The sequence below is a fragment of the Pseudopipra pipra genome, chromosome 3 (assembly GCF_036250125.1).
Source record: "Pseudopipra pipra isolate bDixPip1 chromosome 3, bDixPip1.hap1, whole genome shotgun sequence".
NCBI lineage: Eukaryota > Metazoa > Chordata > Aves > Passeriformes > Pipridae > Pseudopipra > Pseudopipra pipra.
Genome location: NC_087551.1, coordinates 11,717,121 through 11,733,205, shown reverse-complemented (window position 1 = coordinate 11,733,205; position 16,085 = coordinate 11,717,121). Strand labels below are relative to the sequence as shown.

Here is a 16,085-nt window from a genome sequence, read left to right as displayed (position 1 = left end):
GAGTTGGGACTGGGGTGGCGTAGGGGGCTGGGATGGTGCGTGGGGACAGGGATGGCATGGACGGACAGGGATGGCGGCAGGACTGTGATGGCCCGAGGGGTCAGGGGTGGCATCAGGGCATTAATTTCTCAACCCACCCGCTGTGCGGCCTCTGGCGCTAAAAGCCACTCCACCACCAACAACACGTTTTCATTTTAAATTGGGAGTTTATTGTCAGAACGGCGGGGTTCAAGTGTCCCCGTATGCTCAGCTGCAGAGCCCGCAGCCATGCACGCAGCGTGCCTCCATGCCACCACGTATTGCTGCCGTGAGCCCAGGAGTCAAGGCGAGCACTGCTGGCTCTTGGGGAAGCTGAGCTCTTTTGCACCACCAAAAGACCACTCGAGTCTTCTCTATACATCCATACAAACACATCACAATTCCACAGTTAGGTTACAAACAGCGCAGCATGTCCCCTCCAGCTCCTGCTGCCCCTGCCCACGCACTGGGAGTGCTGCACTGCAGCTGCCCTGCCATGGCTCAGTGCAACCACAATACATTCTTTTATCACAGAAGAAGCCGCAGCTTCACAGAAGAAGCGGCACCACACAAATGCATTCACCCCAGGCCCCGCATCAACCTTACCAAGGCAGAAAGGTCTGCAACATCCAACAAGCCATGCTCAGGGTTTATTTTTGTGACTGTCTTGTTCATCAATGTTACTCCGACTGACTCTAGAACTGTCAAATCCATCGTTATCCCTGTACCCAGTTCCCAGGCCTTGCTCATCTAGATCCAGCAAATCTGATGTTGTCTTCCACAATCCACCTCCCAAAGGCAGGGAATCAACATTAGGCTTTAACGCTACAGGGCATACAGGCTCATGCCTCCAAGTCCGTATCCAGTTTCTAGAGTGCTCCCAAGCTTTCCTCCTTCAGCAAGTGGAAAACAGAGCTGCAACGTCCACGCTGCATTTCAAAGCTGCTGCCTGTCAGCATCTGTGTAAATGCACCATTTTTGCACACACGCAAGTTCACCTTCAAACACGAGTAGTAACATAAAAATCATCACTGAAAACTGCTGACAAACATGAAAAAACACCCTGAAATCAGGACAGCAAAGAGTTCCTTGTGGAGTGACTGTTTCCTACAGCAACTTCAGCATACTGCAAGCTCATAGTACAGGCATATTCCAAAAAGGTGTGTTTTTCTCATAGAGATCATAGGTGTCCTGCAGAGTCCTGGTTTTCCTTCCATAATGATCAAGTTTTACATCAAGCTGATGCCAGACGCTGTCAAATCAAGGCTTATTTTTTTACACACCACACTCTGCACTGTAAAAAAGAGCTAGCGATGGAGAGGACTTGGCAGGTGGTGGGAGGAAAGAAACCTGTTTCATGGTGACCTTCCAAAAGACTCCAGAAGCCAAAAGCATGTCCTTCAACAGGTTCTCCCATGTTGGGCTTCCAAAAAATGGAGATTCCCAAAAGTCACCTTCTAGGAGCTTTAGTACTGCAGTCTATTGAGCGAGTCGATGTAATGGAAAGTGGCTCCCAAAGCCCAGCTTGTTTCAACATTGTTAATTTTCCGGGCAAGCTGGAAAAAAAAAAAAAAGGCAAAAAAGTTAAAACACAATTCTTTGGGAAAATCTGAAGCATGCAAGGTGAACACAGTTATGGCAACCAGATGGTGATACCATCGTGGGCAGAGTGCCGCTCCATCCACAATCACACAGCATGTGTTGTAGCAGGAAGGCAAATCAAGAACTGAACTACCAGCATGACGACTCCTGCCTTGGCACCCTCCTGCCCACTTTCCCCAGAAATCCATTTTGTGCATCACCTTAAAGGCTTGGCTCTTCGGGAAGCCCAGCTCTTGCAGGAGGAAGGTGATGTACGTGAGGTCCATGCAGAGAAAAGGGCTGCTTCCAGGGCTGATTTCCATGGTCTTACAAACTAAGGAGAAAAAAAACGGTGTCTGAATGCACACTGTGGGCTCAGGTGTAGCAACAGCCCAGCTTTGAAAAATCTCGAATCCATAAAGCACCTCTTGTCAGTTGAGCTGTGCAGTGATGGAACCTGTCATAATGAGGTTGAAATGACACACACACATTAGGAGAAGCACATAAGCTTTGGAAGGAAGATCCAGACATTCTGTCTCTCCCCTAAGAGTGAGAGAGAATTTCTTGTATCTCTCCAGGAAAAGAGCCTCCAACTTCTTCTAATTCAAGGCTTCAAATATATAACCAACTTCAGTTGTGTTATCATTCTTGAGCACCAGCACTCGATGAATGTTGACAAAACCAAATTAAAAAAACCCAAAACAAAATGAAAGAAATGACAAAATCAAAATAAAACCTTTCTCAGGAGTAATTACACAAAAGGTAGTCCAAAAATCAGAACAGCAATTGTTCAGTCATACATAAAGTTTACCAAAAAACCCCATGACAGTTTGATCAAAGCCTGAGTTTGTGGTATTAAGAAAAGAATGTTTACATTAGTAAATCTGTGTAGGCAGTTCTCTCCGCAGCTGATGAAGTGAAAAGCTATGAACCGGTTTTCCCTCTTTTCTGATTAACGATCAAGCAAATGAACAAAAAGAAAAATTAAACCAGATTAGAACAGGTTATGCTAACAGGATAATAAAGCCACAATTATCTCGAAAGCATGATTTCAGAACAGTTGTTAATTGTCAAGTAATTATTTACTAGTAATTCTTGAAAGAGTTTTGAAATATATGTATTATAAGATGTGTTTTATGTCAGCTGCAAAAGCAAAAGTTAATATAAAAATAGTTGAGATTTTCAGAAAAAAGCGGAAGTGTTGGTGAGATGCTATGCAGAGGTACTTAATACTTCCTTAAAAACATCAGGCTTCTTAGCATGTCACACATTTGCCACCTGAGAATGAATTTACACACAATAACTAGTAAGTGTTTGATTATATTTTACTCACCATATTTAGCTGCAATTTCGAAGTCACTGACAGTTAAGCTTCCTCCTTTTTCTTTATCTAAAAGAAAAAAAAAACAGTCTTTTACGGTCTTCGTATAAAGGCAACTGTAGATTCAAGTCATGAAAGTTGTTTCAAAATCAAATCTTGAGCCACTGAAATCAATGTCAAAATTCAGACTTGTTTTAAAGGTAAAAGAACCCTTAAAAGATTCTGACTATAGACTGAAAAGTCTTTGTTTATGAAAAATCTTAAGCCTTGTTTCCTATAGAAACAGCTTACAGACTCTCTCACCTGATCCCCATGTCTTTGCTGCTCTGCCAGTTGTGCCTGAACACAGTTAACACCTGTGACCAGATCTGACAGAGCACTGGTGCTCTGCAACACATTAAATCTGAAATTATTTGTAAAAAGAAACTGGCCAAGGAGGGGGGGGGTAGGTTTGTCCAAACTAACTTGAGATGTCATAATCTCCTTTCTACCACTGAACATGACAGCCTTCTGTACACCAGCATACCATGGAAAAGAGATGTGACACATTTTGAATACAAGTGGAAGTATCTGAAAATCTTCATTCCATCTAAAAAGGTCAGTGGAGCAAAACACACAGCCCAAATAATTTTTACTGCTTTACTGACTGAGAAATTTGTTTACCATTATGAAGGTTTTTCTATTTTGGATTGTAATCAGACAACAAAACCTCTTCTGAAACAGAAACAGTTTGTTTAAAAACTATTACCAAATGTTGCAGATCCTATTTTACAGCCCCAGTCCCTTCTCTATAGAAATTAATATCCAGTCAAGATCAATGCTTCAATGCTGTACAGCAGTGTAACAACAGACTATATTCCATGACAGCTTAGCAAAGCATCATGATGTCTGCAAGTGTTACCATTTATTTAATAACTTGTCATTTAAAATGAAACAAAACCAGGAGCAGACATACCTATGAGACCAGCCTCTGCTGCACGGTCATAGTAGTAGGAGAAAGTGTAAAAATCCAAGTCCTTCACTTCCTCAGCTTTATGCACTTTTTTGTAGAGCATCTTTGCCACTTTATTAGAACAAGACTCATAAAGAGGCTCACCTAAAAGGCGGCAAAAACCCCCCCAGCATATTATATATATATACATATATTATATATATATATACAGAGAATTATATATACATACAATTTACTTAATATCTGCCAAGAAACAGGCTCCTTTTTGCAAAATAGCACTCCATAAGATCTTCACAGAGAGCTGCTTCTTCTTCCAGAAGCAAACACCTACCATCCTCAGGTTGGGACTAAGTATGTGATAGATCAGAGATGGACAACATCATTTGAGACAGAAGAATTTTGAAAAGACCTGTTTGAGGATTGTTCAAGTCCATCTGCATCACTACTAGCAGCTTTACTGACTGGACAGACACCTCATGGCACAACAGGAAAGAGCTGCATGATCTCTTTAACAGCATGGCAAGAGGAGCCAGACAGAAGAGTAAACAGAGTCTGGTATCTTTGCAAGAGGCTGAGAGTTTGATTTCCTCTGCTAATTGCAGCTGGCCTAGATAGGAAGAGTGATAAATCACTATACCTGCCTTCTGTCCTTTAATTTTGTACATTATCTCAGCATGTTGCCATTCAGATTTGAAGCCAGGTGGCAAACAAGGGCTAATCAACTCCTCCCCTTCTGCTGCAGAAGTAAAACAAAGCCACATTAAACAAAAACATGAAGAGTTAAATTCAGAACCCTCACCCCCAGCAAGGCACCTCCAGGGTCCAGACACAGCTCAGATGTCCCATGCCCGCCTTCCACCCAGGGCTGGCAAGAATCCAAGTCTCCTGGGATCTAGCAATGTCACCTCCTGCATTTGTCTCAAATGCACCCAGCCATAGTGACAGGAGTCCACATGCCATTCGGGAACCTTGAGCCCAGTGGGAAGGGGTCATACAACTCCTCCCCCTACCACCACCCTGTGCTCAGAGACAAGACTTGAGGACTGCCCATAACTTACAGGGTTTTCCCTCAACTCCGCCCAAAATGGCAAGCCTTGCTGACATCAGCCCAAGTCCCAGGTAACTGCAAAGGGATAAAAGCCTCTGTGAACAACAAACATCATTCCTCTGATATTCCACTGAAAACCTGGCTGGGACATGCCAGTCTCCTCTACACAGTCATAGCCAAGTGGCTCAAGTGAGCTCATGCACATAAGAGGAACAGTGTGACAACCTGCTCTCAGATTACTCTCACCCAGAATGATAATTGCTCTCTGAAAAACTCAGGCAATAGCTGACAGCTGTAATCTGGCTCTTGAAGAACTGGCAATGGTATTCCAAAGGCAGTCCAGCCACTAGCATACAGAACTGACTCTTTTTGAGCCCAAACATACCCCACAGCAAACACAGGTGGGAAGAAGCTGCTTGTCTCTGCCCAAAATACTGGGAGCAAGGGAAGACCACAAGGAGAAAGGAATGACACAGACAAAGTGCTATGAACTGACTCCAACCCTCATGCTCCATTCTCCATTTCCATTTATATCCACACCAAAATGCTGTATAAAAGAATTGCTGCTCAGTGGTGAAACAGTGGTGAAGTGGTGCTCTTGTTGGGAGTGAAGCTGAGCCTGGGAAGGAGGGAGAGGTGGAGGGAAGGTGTTTTTGATTTTATTCTTATTTCTCATTATCTTACTGTTTAATTGTCAATAAATTAAATTAATAAATAAATTAATAAATTAATTGTCATTAAATTGCCCATAACAGCAATTGGTAAGTGACCTCCCTGTACTTATCTTGACCCATGAGTTTTTTGTCATATTTTCTTCCCTCTGTCCTATTAATGGAATGGGAGTGATAGAGTGGCTTGGTGGGCACATGGTGGGCAGCCAAGGTTAATCTACCACAATCACATGGCTCAAGTGTCTCCACTTCTTCCTGGTACTCATTGGCAAGGACTCCAGTTCAGAAAAACACTTAGATCTCACTGGCGTCATAGAAAGCTTTGATTTTTACAGTGTGCTCTCCTTCCCACAACTAACCTGTAGGAATACAGCTTGTAGGTGTGATTAAACATCTGAAATGAAGTTGTGTGGCCAGCTGGTGATGTCTGGAGAGTTTCCTGAAGGGAGAAAAAGATGTCACTGACAGGTTTCTGCCAGCCAGCAGCAAACATCAACAAAGTAATCTTCCAAAAGTTAGGAAAAACGTGAAACAATCCTAGCAGGATTTAGAGAGAAATTATGAATTTGCAAGTATTTCAAATTGACTGCTGATATGCAAGACAACCACAAAACCTGGAGCTAGTAGTGTCTTCACATGACAGGGTCTACAGTGGTTACATTTCTATTTGTATCCACACCAAAATGCTGTATAAAAGAATTACTTTCATTAAAAGGAATCCTTATTCTAGCTCTTAACTACTTTTGTCAAGAGGTTACATCAACTGCCTCTTCACATGATCCCTACTACAGAAAACTGTGAGCAAACTAATACAAAAGACAGGCACACATTAACTTCCTACTTGAGTGGAATTAATCTGTGAACTTGCACAAGCCAGAGGAAAAGCACATCACTGTGCTTGCCAAGGAACAGAGTGAGGACCAGTCTGTAGTCTGAAAAAATGAAAGGATAATTACCTAACACACTTTGCAACATGTTCCCCAAGTGCACCAGCACTAGCACGTTTGTGGGGAGCAAAGCTCAGGCCACAATGCTGTTCATGCTGCTCATATCTTAACACAATCTCTATGTCCAGAATTTCCACATCCCAGACCCTTCACATCCCTTGTCATTCTGCTGCAACAATGCAATGTCTTGATTATTCCAGGCTGGACACAGCATCCCATCCCTCTGCTTTTGTGCAGCTTTACTAGGAACACTATCTCTGCTCAGGCCATGGCCTTACAACTCTACATTCACAGGACTTCCAGCTCACAGAACATCTACAAAAATGCCACACCAGGAAGCTCAAATGACATCAGAGTATATTTTTTACTGCATAACAGCAGTTGCTCCTTAGAAAGCATTCATTTGCAACTGAGTGAACTCAGGAAAATCGAACACCAGGATCAAGGCAGCATCTTACTGTGTTCCTAAAATCCACTGTAGGGCAAATGTTGGACTTGAATTCATTAACAGCATTGCATTTTGAGTTCTTCATTATAAGCTGCACAAACTGAGAGTCAAGGATTAAGACACTCAGGTGAACGTGGTATTTTCAAGATAAAGCAGCCCTGGCAGACTCGCCACATGCACCACCGATCCAGAGCTGGACTATGAGGATGGACAAAGAGTTGTGAATGCCTCTGTGACTGACTATAACAAGGCAGATGTGACCAAGTGATCTGGGTTTTTCTGTCACAAGTGTGGCTTCACGTCACACTGACAAACTCTTGCTCTGTTTCCAAGGGAAAGAAATCTGAGCAGTTACTGATTTCTGCACCAGCATTTCCCAACAGTGCGCATGTTCACATTACCTCAGCACGTGGAAGGAAGGTGATCTGTGTTGATCCACCACCCAAATCCAGCATCCCTACACTTCTCTTCTGGGGATCATCTAGCCTACCTGAAATGTGTGACAGAACACAGAAATCCAAGGTGGGCATTGTGAGAAACTGGGTAGGAACAAAACTAGAAGTACAGTGGTAAAGAGAATAATCTAACTCCATCTGTCAGCTTACAGACAGCACTAAATTATACTGTTACCTACTGGGCACTGATTTTGGCTTTATCAGACCTGAAAATCTTAAAAGTGACAAGAGATTCTCTTATTTCTCTGGTGGCTGTTCATGTCCTAATTACAGCAGCTTTGGTTACTGCATTCCTAAACATTTTTCAGTGGATGCAAGGACCGTTTTACAAACTCTACTCTGGTAACCACTTTGTAACACAGAGGAATGTGGTTTTCTTGGCCACCTCTCCCTGATCCCTTAGCAGCATTTTGCAGTTTCCTATGGCCAAAGGGATGACATACTGAAAAGAGCTGGCCTAATAGACTCAGCTCTCTTGGAATTCTTCCTGCTGCCAGCCAAGACCTCTCCTCTCATTTAATTCTAGTTCTTCTCAGTTAGATCCCTCAAATGCACCTTCTTGACAAGGACAGTTTGTGCCAAGTACCTCAGTATGCCTCATGATAGCTGATGTTTGAAGATCACTAATCTTTCTGATATTTCCTGTGGGCATAAAAGGCTTCAGAGCACATTGCTCCACACGCTGTGTGTGCTGAACAGAGCACTTGGATGGCAGACTGCATTACATATTGTCAGAGAGGTCTTTAGCTTAGTTTTTCTCTACTCTTCAGCTATCCTTTTCTCACCCAGCAGTGTAAACACTTGTGGCATTTCTATGTTATAAATCTGTAAGGAAGTAGCATAGCATTTTCTTTTACTCTGTGCAGCTGCCAAGCACATCTAGAACATTCACATTAAAAATTTAGCCAGAGTCACAGCAGACTCAGAAAGGAATAAAATGCCCTGGTACCCTACAGGGAATTGAGAGAAAAGTTGCATTAAACATCTAGGGAAAAAGATTAAACTCCTCACTCTGTCAAGTAAAAGGCCAAAATCCTAATGACTTAAATAGGCCAGGCCAAAAATAACTGCTGACTTATTATCAGATTCTTCTTTCTCCCATTCCATCCCAATGAATGAGCAAATCCCACGCAGGGGCAGAGAACAGCATGACTTTCACAGCGTCCATCGTATCTTTATGCACATGCTCATGTACACATACCTGTTAAAAAGTTTATTGTGATCCAGGCTGAAATACCTAATGAGGAAAAGATTCAGAAGACGCACTGTTAAATCATATCATTTCATTTTAACTCACAGCAGTAACAAGTAAATTACATTTCCAGAACTGTCAATGGCTGTCCAAAACCAAGGTAAGATGCCTTGAACAAAGAGAATTACCCTCTCTATCAGAGCTTATGTGATATTTGGGAGAGAAGCCCCATGTATGAAATGCCTGTAGAACTCTGTATTTCACAGGCCAAAAAGTTAGGCAATAAGTTACAAAGGCTTCACTCCTTAGTTAAAAGACAAGATGACCGAGACTCACATTGTTTGTCTTCTAGGAAAACATCCACTTGTAGAATTTTGTTTGATATCAGGCTCTCGACTTTCCTTTTAAATACTAAGAATTTTTATCTTTCAGTGTTCTAATTTTTCCTGTTTTCCTCTAAGCAATTTTGTGAGCTATGCTGTTTCTGTCCTCTTTTTGTTTTATAAACCGTTCCTTCATAAATTAGGTGAATTAGTGGGCCTTATGTTAACAAATTCAAATATTTATTCATGTGGTTAAAACTCAAAGCATTCTAGGGAGCATGGTCCATTTCAACCCTTGGCTGAACCAAGGCTGTCACTGTTATTAATGATTTTAAAACAAAACAAAACAAAAAGAAGAATTACAATGTCTTTCTTCCATTAAGTAGCAAAAAAAGAAACTCATAAACAGCTTCACCTATTTTAAAGTTTGGTTTCTAAGCAGAATTTAAACACATTTCAACACTCACTTACTTAGAATTTAGATGTTCTGTCCTCAGCATTTTTTGATGAATATTGACTTCAGCATATGTTTTCTTCTCTATATACTTTTATCAGATTGAACTCAACAGTTCCACTCATTAGATCAGTTATAATTAACATTATGACCAAATACTTCCAGAAAGCTCTAATAAGCACTGTCAAGACCACAGTGTGCAAACCTAGTTGTTGAAGACCATCTCAACAAGCAGATATACAGAAACTTTTCTAGAAGTGCTGACTGCACAGTGGCTTCCTGGTGATCCTACAGGAACTGCCCAACACTCAGAGCTTTCAAGATCAGGACAGAGTTCAGGACTTCAAATTGGAAAACGTTGCACAAGATCTCTTTGGCAGGCGCTGCCTGTGGTAGCATAAAAACTCTGTCAAACCCCCTGCTTGTGGGTTCCCATTACAGTGAGTAGAGGACTTGTCACAGTGCAGCAGGAATCTCCACGACTGCAGGAGGAGTCTCCACAAGACAGCCTACCTTCATCGGTTCCGTTCATTATTGACACGCAGTCGTCCCTCACAAAGAAGGGAGAGGCCTGAAAAATCTCCTTCACCTGTAGTTCAAATAAAAGCTACATTCAGAGAAATATTTTTTGAGCTGGAAACCAAGTTTTTTAAAATTCCAGTTTTACACTACTGCTCCTCTTCTTGGGCTAAATCCTCCTGACTGCTGCTCATGACTTTGTTTGAAGTTCAAGAGGCCAACAAGCATCATCTTTACATGCGGGCTCTGCAGTTGGGTGCAGAGACAGGAAATGGATGTGTGGGTTTTCAAGGATGAAGGCTGCTCAAAAGTGCCATTAGCAAGGAATACAGTGGGTAGGAAAGGGACTCCAGTTTACTTTGCTGCAACTGGTGACCCACAGGGTACTATAAATGCATGTGAAAGGCAGGAGATGGACAGCCTAGCTTTCAGGGATGTCCCAGGGAACTGCATTTCCAACAAGAGCATATTGGATGATAATGATCCTCTATACCCTATCCTACATGAGGCAGCAGAGCTCTAGCTTTGCAGGGTCCTCTAAAGTTTCAGCTGAAATTCAGTGTGGAAAAGTATTGGCCAGGCTGCAGGCAGCAGAGACTTTGATTTCAACTACCCCCCATTTCTTCCTTCCAATTATTGCTTAGAAAAAGAGTACACTCAGTGCACACTTAATAAACTTTTCCTGCAGCTCAAAGGTCTAGAACACGTTTGGTTTATTTTTGTAATATTTTAAAATATTAAATGTATTTTACATGCCTAAAAATACAATTTACATTGTTTTCAATCAATATAAAGGAGCCACCTTGCAGCAGCAGGTTGACAATGTGGCCAATCAAACAGTAGAGAGCTTTTCTCAAAATAGAACCATCCCAGTCAAACCCACCGCTAAACATGACCAGTAAGAACAGGCCTGTAGTTACTGTCAGCAGGATGTCACTGCATTTGTTATGTTATCTGTCATCTCCTGGTTTACTTGGAGCTGCCATCATTCCTCTGTGCTTGCAACTCACACAACTTCTCCCCCAAGTGCATTTTAGATCAGGTGGCTCTGCACTGTTTTCAGGGTTAAACAATGGGAATTGACTCATGTACACAAAAAAATACACACATTACACAGAACCGATCAGGGTTTGCTATAAGATTTCTGGCAAGCAAACGGAAAAACAAGAAATAGTACCTTATCCAGCAACTTTTGAGCTTTCTCTCCTGGCAGCAACCGTAGGCCAGCTGTGGCTTTCAGGACCAGAGGAGTAAACTTCCACAGCTCCATAGGAACTTCCTTCTTTGCCACCTCCAGGAGCTCTTCTATGCCCTGGGCACTCTGTGAGCAAAAAAAGAACAAGAAAAGGCATCTTAAAAACTCTTTTGAAAGGGCGAAAGGGTGATCAGAGACTCAATTCACTGTAAATGTGAAACAGAGACAAATTAAAAGCACAAGGGGCCAGGAGAAGGTGTAGGACTCACTATCTCCTACAGCGTTAAGTCTTAGTGGATATAACAGATATTATCAAGCTACAGGTCAAACCTGAAAGAGTCCCTTTTTCAAACAGTGACATAGAACTCTATCACTGAATGTTTTGGCTACAGAGGGCTCAAAAGGCAGTATGACCAATTCCTGGAAAACAAAGGCTTTTGGAGCCAGTAAAACGCTACAAGCTGGGTGTAAGTCTGGCTCAGGGAGTGCCTAAATTCCTGCGAGCTTGAAGGTAAGGGAGACAGAAGAGAAATCACTTAAATTACCTTTTCGACATCATCAGCATATGCAGATAGACCTGGTTTCAGTGCTTTAAACGTCTCATGGGTTAATTTGGGAGTTTCTGTTCAAAAGCAGTATTCCAAAATAAGTAACGGTACAAATAATTTCACATACACAAAAAGAAAATCATTTAACAAATTACATTACTACGTGCTAATGGAAGTCAGTTGAAGCCTCTGTCTAATGAACTATCAACAGCACCTGACCTCTAAATACAGCCCTTGCTATGGAATTAGATCCTGGGAAAACCATTTTTAAAGTCATGACTGGTTTTCAGGTGCTGGTGTCCACTATATTCTTTACGCATATCAGACAATGGGTTCAAGTTGTCTTTGAGGCCTTACACCTGCCAAGTGCAGCTTTTCAAACTGCACCTGTAACAAAGGCTCCAAATTTCAGCATGCTCTGTTCTGACTAAACTTGGTTCCAGCAAACACTAGTGGAAGCTTTTCCTTTTTTTTCAATAACAGCAGAGGGAGCCAGACTTAAACATATTGCAAACCTGTAGCCCTACGTGCACCTGAAATCAAGACAACACAAGCCTGACACACTGTCATCCTCCTCCTGTAGCCAACTACACTCTATAAAGTTTGCTGCAATATATTCTGAAATTATGTTTAAAGAAAAGCAGGCAAGGAAGCAGCGAAGATTTGAGAATACACTAAAAGACTGCCTGTGGACTGTTGTTTAACACCTTTGCTGGCTAAGCCTTACAACAGCCCATTATGCAAACCTACCTTGCTCCCCAGAGGTCAATCACACCATACACCACACTGCTAACCCTGAAAACCTTCAGGTCACTTACTAACAGCACTCACACAAATTTTTTGATCTTTAAGACTTTTACAAATAGGAGCTGACAACATGTAAACAAATGAAGCTTAGTACTCCAGAGGAAAACTGGAGATTTTTTTGTACACTTCTGTTTCACATCTGAGTAGTTTTTGTCCAGATGTAATACATAGCAATTTTAATCGAACAATTTACAATTTTTGTTTTATTTTACAGTTTAAATCCAACACTCAAGCCAAGGATGCACTAAACCAGACACTGCAGAGAGAAGCAGCTCACTAGCACGAACTGGAGACAGCCAACAACCTCATGGTGAAAATTTGGGGAAATAAGGAAGTTTGAATTTATAATCTTCTCTTCCACCAGTGTGATGAAAAATTGCCCTTCTTCAAGCCACCACTCTAAAAGTACAGGTGCTATTTAGTTCACATTCTGACATTACAGCATTTTCTTCTTGTTGAACGTTTCGTAATTTCATCCAAGCATATATGCCTGAATCATAATATAGATGACTCTCTAGAAAGAGCTGAAGCATGTTTGTTCCAGTAATCTCTAGAAAAGAGTCATCAATAATCTGCTCCATAACATTATGGAAGACTTAATCTATCAAGCAATGAGTAGGACATACCTCTTGGCTGCTGTGTAAATTTAAATATATGGATGCGAGTTCCCGTGCTTCCTGCGTCAAACATAATTCCATAAAAGACCGAGAGATCTGTGGTCACTGCCTGATGGTTCAGTTTATCTCCCCTGCTTTCAGCAATTCCTTCTGTTGCTCCCATGAGTGGTTTGGAATCCAAGCGCCATTTTATGTATGCAACATAAATAGCTATGCATGCCAAAATCCCAAAAGCGAAGAACCGCTTTGACATCTTCATGGCTTCCATCTATCAGATGTTTTGTGTCTTCCCTTTATCACAGAGAACAGGTGGTTCCCACATCGCTCCTACATCCAACAGAAGAGAAAAAGTCTGTTTTATTTTCTAAACCCGATTAACGGATCTAAGAGTATGATGCCTACAACACTGAACACTCCCAATTGTTCCAAAGGAACACATCCTCCTTCAGCATGTCATTGAGATCTAGAGCTAACTTTGAGGCATGGAGCAGCATAAATCTTCTTTTTCCCCATTGCTACAGAGGCCTTAGAGGCAGAGAAAGAAGAGTTCAGAGAAACTAAATACAGTAACTGAGGTGGGAAGGAACCTCAAGAGGTCTCTCATCCAATCTCCTGCTCACAGCATGGGCAGCTATAGGGCTCCTCCATGTTATCCAACTCATCTTGAAGAAATCTGAGGACAAAGATCCCGCAGATCCACTGGCACTTATCTTTGTGAATTCCTGGATGGTGAAACAGGTCTCAGAAGACTGGACAAGGACAATTTTTTAAAAGGCAAGAGGAAAGAAACCACAGCAAAGCACAATGCAAAAAATCTACAAGCACTCACATGACACCATTCAGATGATTAAAAACCAGTCAGTGATGATTTATGGGGAGCAAAATTACATATTATTTTTCCTTTTTTGTTAAGGAGTAATGAAGAGAGAACAAACCAAACAACGAAGTTGAGTTAAACAAGGTTTTGACACACGTGTAATTTGTTGGTAATACGAATTCAGGAGGCGTACAGAAGGTGTGAAGGGGAGGAATTTAAAATCCAGGTGATTACAAGCACATTGGGTAAGACAAAATTTCATAAAAATGGAGAAAAGCTAAACCACAGGCACAAATACACATGAAGAACAGATCAGTGTGAGGGAAAGGGAACTGTAGGCTGTCATGACACAGAAATCAGGAAGATGGCATTGCAAAAAAAAAAAAATCTTTCTGGCTTCTACCAGCAGGCAGAGCCACATGCAGGTGGCAATCGCTGCACGTCTAGGGGATGATCACTCCAATCCTTCTGGTGCCAGAAAGGCCTCAACTGCAGCTACACGAGAGCTAAATGCCACAGGAAGGAGGAAAGCCGCAGGGGTTTTGTGTCTTTGAGGAGACTCAAGTCCCACGGCAGGAAAGGGGAGACTGGAAGGATGAGGGGGAGGCCTGGAGGCGCAACAGTCTGGAAGCACTACCACCCTACCGCCGTCTGCCTGAAGAGAACTGGGATTGTCCTTTCCCTGCCTTTGTCAGGGGACGCCGAGATTTTCCGCAAGGGAAAATCTTCCCGCCTGCGCCGCCGAGGATCGGGAGGGCACGGGGTGCCCCCCGCTCACACACGTCCCGCCGCCCTCGCTCTCTCTCTCCCTCCCTCCTTCCCTCCCTCCTTCCCTCCCTCCCTCACTCCCTCACGCACCCGCTCACGCCGCCCCCGCCGGCCCCGCCATGGCGCCGCCGCTGCCCGGCCTGCGGGCGGCCCCGCTCCCAGCGCGCAGGCGCGGGGTGGGCCCCGCGCTCCGTGAGGGGAGGCTGGTTTTGCAGCGGGGGAGACCCCCAGGGATGGGTGCTCCCGGAAAATGTGGTTAAAGGAGGAGCAAAAGGCCGCAAAATCAGAGAGGTATGAGGAACAGTGTTGAAAAATGTGGAATATGTCAAAATTACCGTAAGTCAGGGTGTTATTTGATGTTTGATCTTTGTGTATTAGCAAGAAATGAGACTTAATCAGTGGAACAGACAGAAACAAACAAGCTCTAGGGATGATATGCATCCAGACACGAGCTCTAAAGCATGATGTAAATCAAGAAGCTGCTGTATGTCATAGAACAGGTGGTAGTTAGCATCCCTCAGTCAAGGACACCCTGGAGCTAACAAGCTCTAAGGACAAAGTAAATGAAGATGTTGATGTATATATTGTCAACTTGGCAAAAGACTCGAGGTCCATGTATCCTATAGCTGAACTATCTTCATTATAGTACTAAAAATCATGTCTACAGCTGAAAAAGGTCCTCCCCCAGCAAAGACCTTTCCCCTGAGCATGTGTAGAAGTTAGACAGGATTACATAATTTGTATGATAATTACTAATCGATACTAATAGAGGAGCTGTACTTGAGAGGCTACTAACACTAAATTTCTGTGTATAAAGAATGGCGTGGAAAGTCTGGAAGGGTGTCCTTGATTTGTGGAATACCACCGAGCAACCAAACTTGCACAGCTATGAAATAAATAAGCAGTGTCTCTCTTGAGTTTGGTTGAGTTTGGTCTCTCTGATTATTGGTTTGTTGCACAGTGGGTAAGGAATCCAGTTTTTGTGGACAAGAGGAGCAGTGCCCAGGCTGAGGGGAGGTGGGGCAGGGCAGGGCTTGTGTGAGCAGAGGGAGAGGCCCCGTGGTCCAGGGATAATGCCACCAGGAGATGGCTGGCAGGGCTGCCAGGCACCCTCTGGGCCCTGGTGAGAGCCTGCCAGGAGCTCTTGACCTACAAGTTTGGGCCAGCTCTGATGTGGGAAGTGTGGGTAGATGTGAGTAAAGGAGGCTTCATGCCTTTCCCCATACTTCGTGTTCCTTTAACAGTTTTTATGCTTGAGTAGCTTCCTTAATGGCTCTCCTGCCATCTAGATAATTTTATCTTTTCACCAGCTAAAATTATTCCTGCAGCAGCAGCTTTCTGCTCCAGCCCATCTGGAAGAGTGTGTAGAGGCAGTTTGTGAGCGACACCCTACAACTACATGAA

General features: G+C 42.9%; 1 protein-coding gene across 2 annotated transcripts; it reads right to left on the bottom strand.

Annotated features, from left to right (window-relative positions):
* Positions 1-186: 186 nt before the first annotated feature.
* On the bottom strand, positions 187-14,857 carry ENTPD6 (ectonucleoside triphosphate diphosphohydrolase 6). 2 transcript variants are annotated; one of them, XM_064647807.1, is made up of 14 exons: positions 14,772-14,857; positions 13,106-13,423; positions 11,670-11,746; positions 11,107-11,250; positions 9,924-9,999; positions 8,643-8,678; positions 7,388-7,476; positions 5,951-6,030; positions 4,931-4,995; positions 4,510-4,608; positions 3,876-4,016; positions 2,933-2,989; positions 1,821-1,933; positions 187-1,574 (listed from the first exon to the last, which is right to left on the bottom strand). In XM_064647807.1, the coding sequence occupies exons 2-14, from the start codon at positions 13,362-13,364 to the stop codon at positions 1,485-1,487; spliced, it is 1,326 nt and encodes a 441-aa protein (XP_064503877.1). In that variant the 5' UTR covers positions 13,365-13,423; positions 14,772-14,857; the 3' UTR covers positions 187-1,484. The 2 variants fall into 2 exon arrangements, with proteins under 2 accessions (XP_064503877.1, XP_064503878.1); XM_064647808.1 differs by lacking the exons at positions 187-1,574; positions 1,821-1,933 and adding an exon at positions 1,944-2,056.
* Between the last annotated feature and the right edge of the window lie 1,228 nt (positions 14,858-16,085).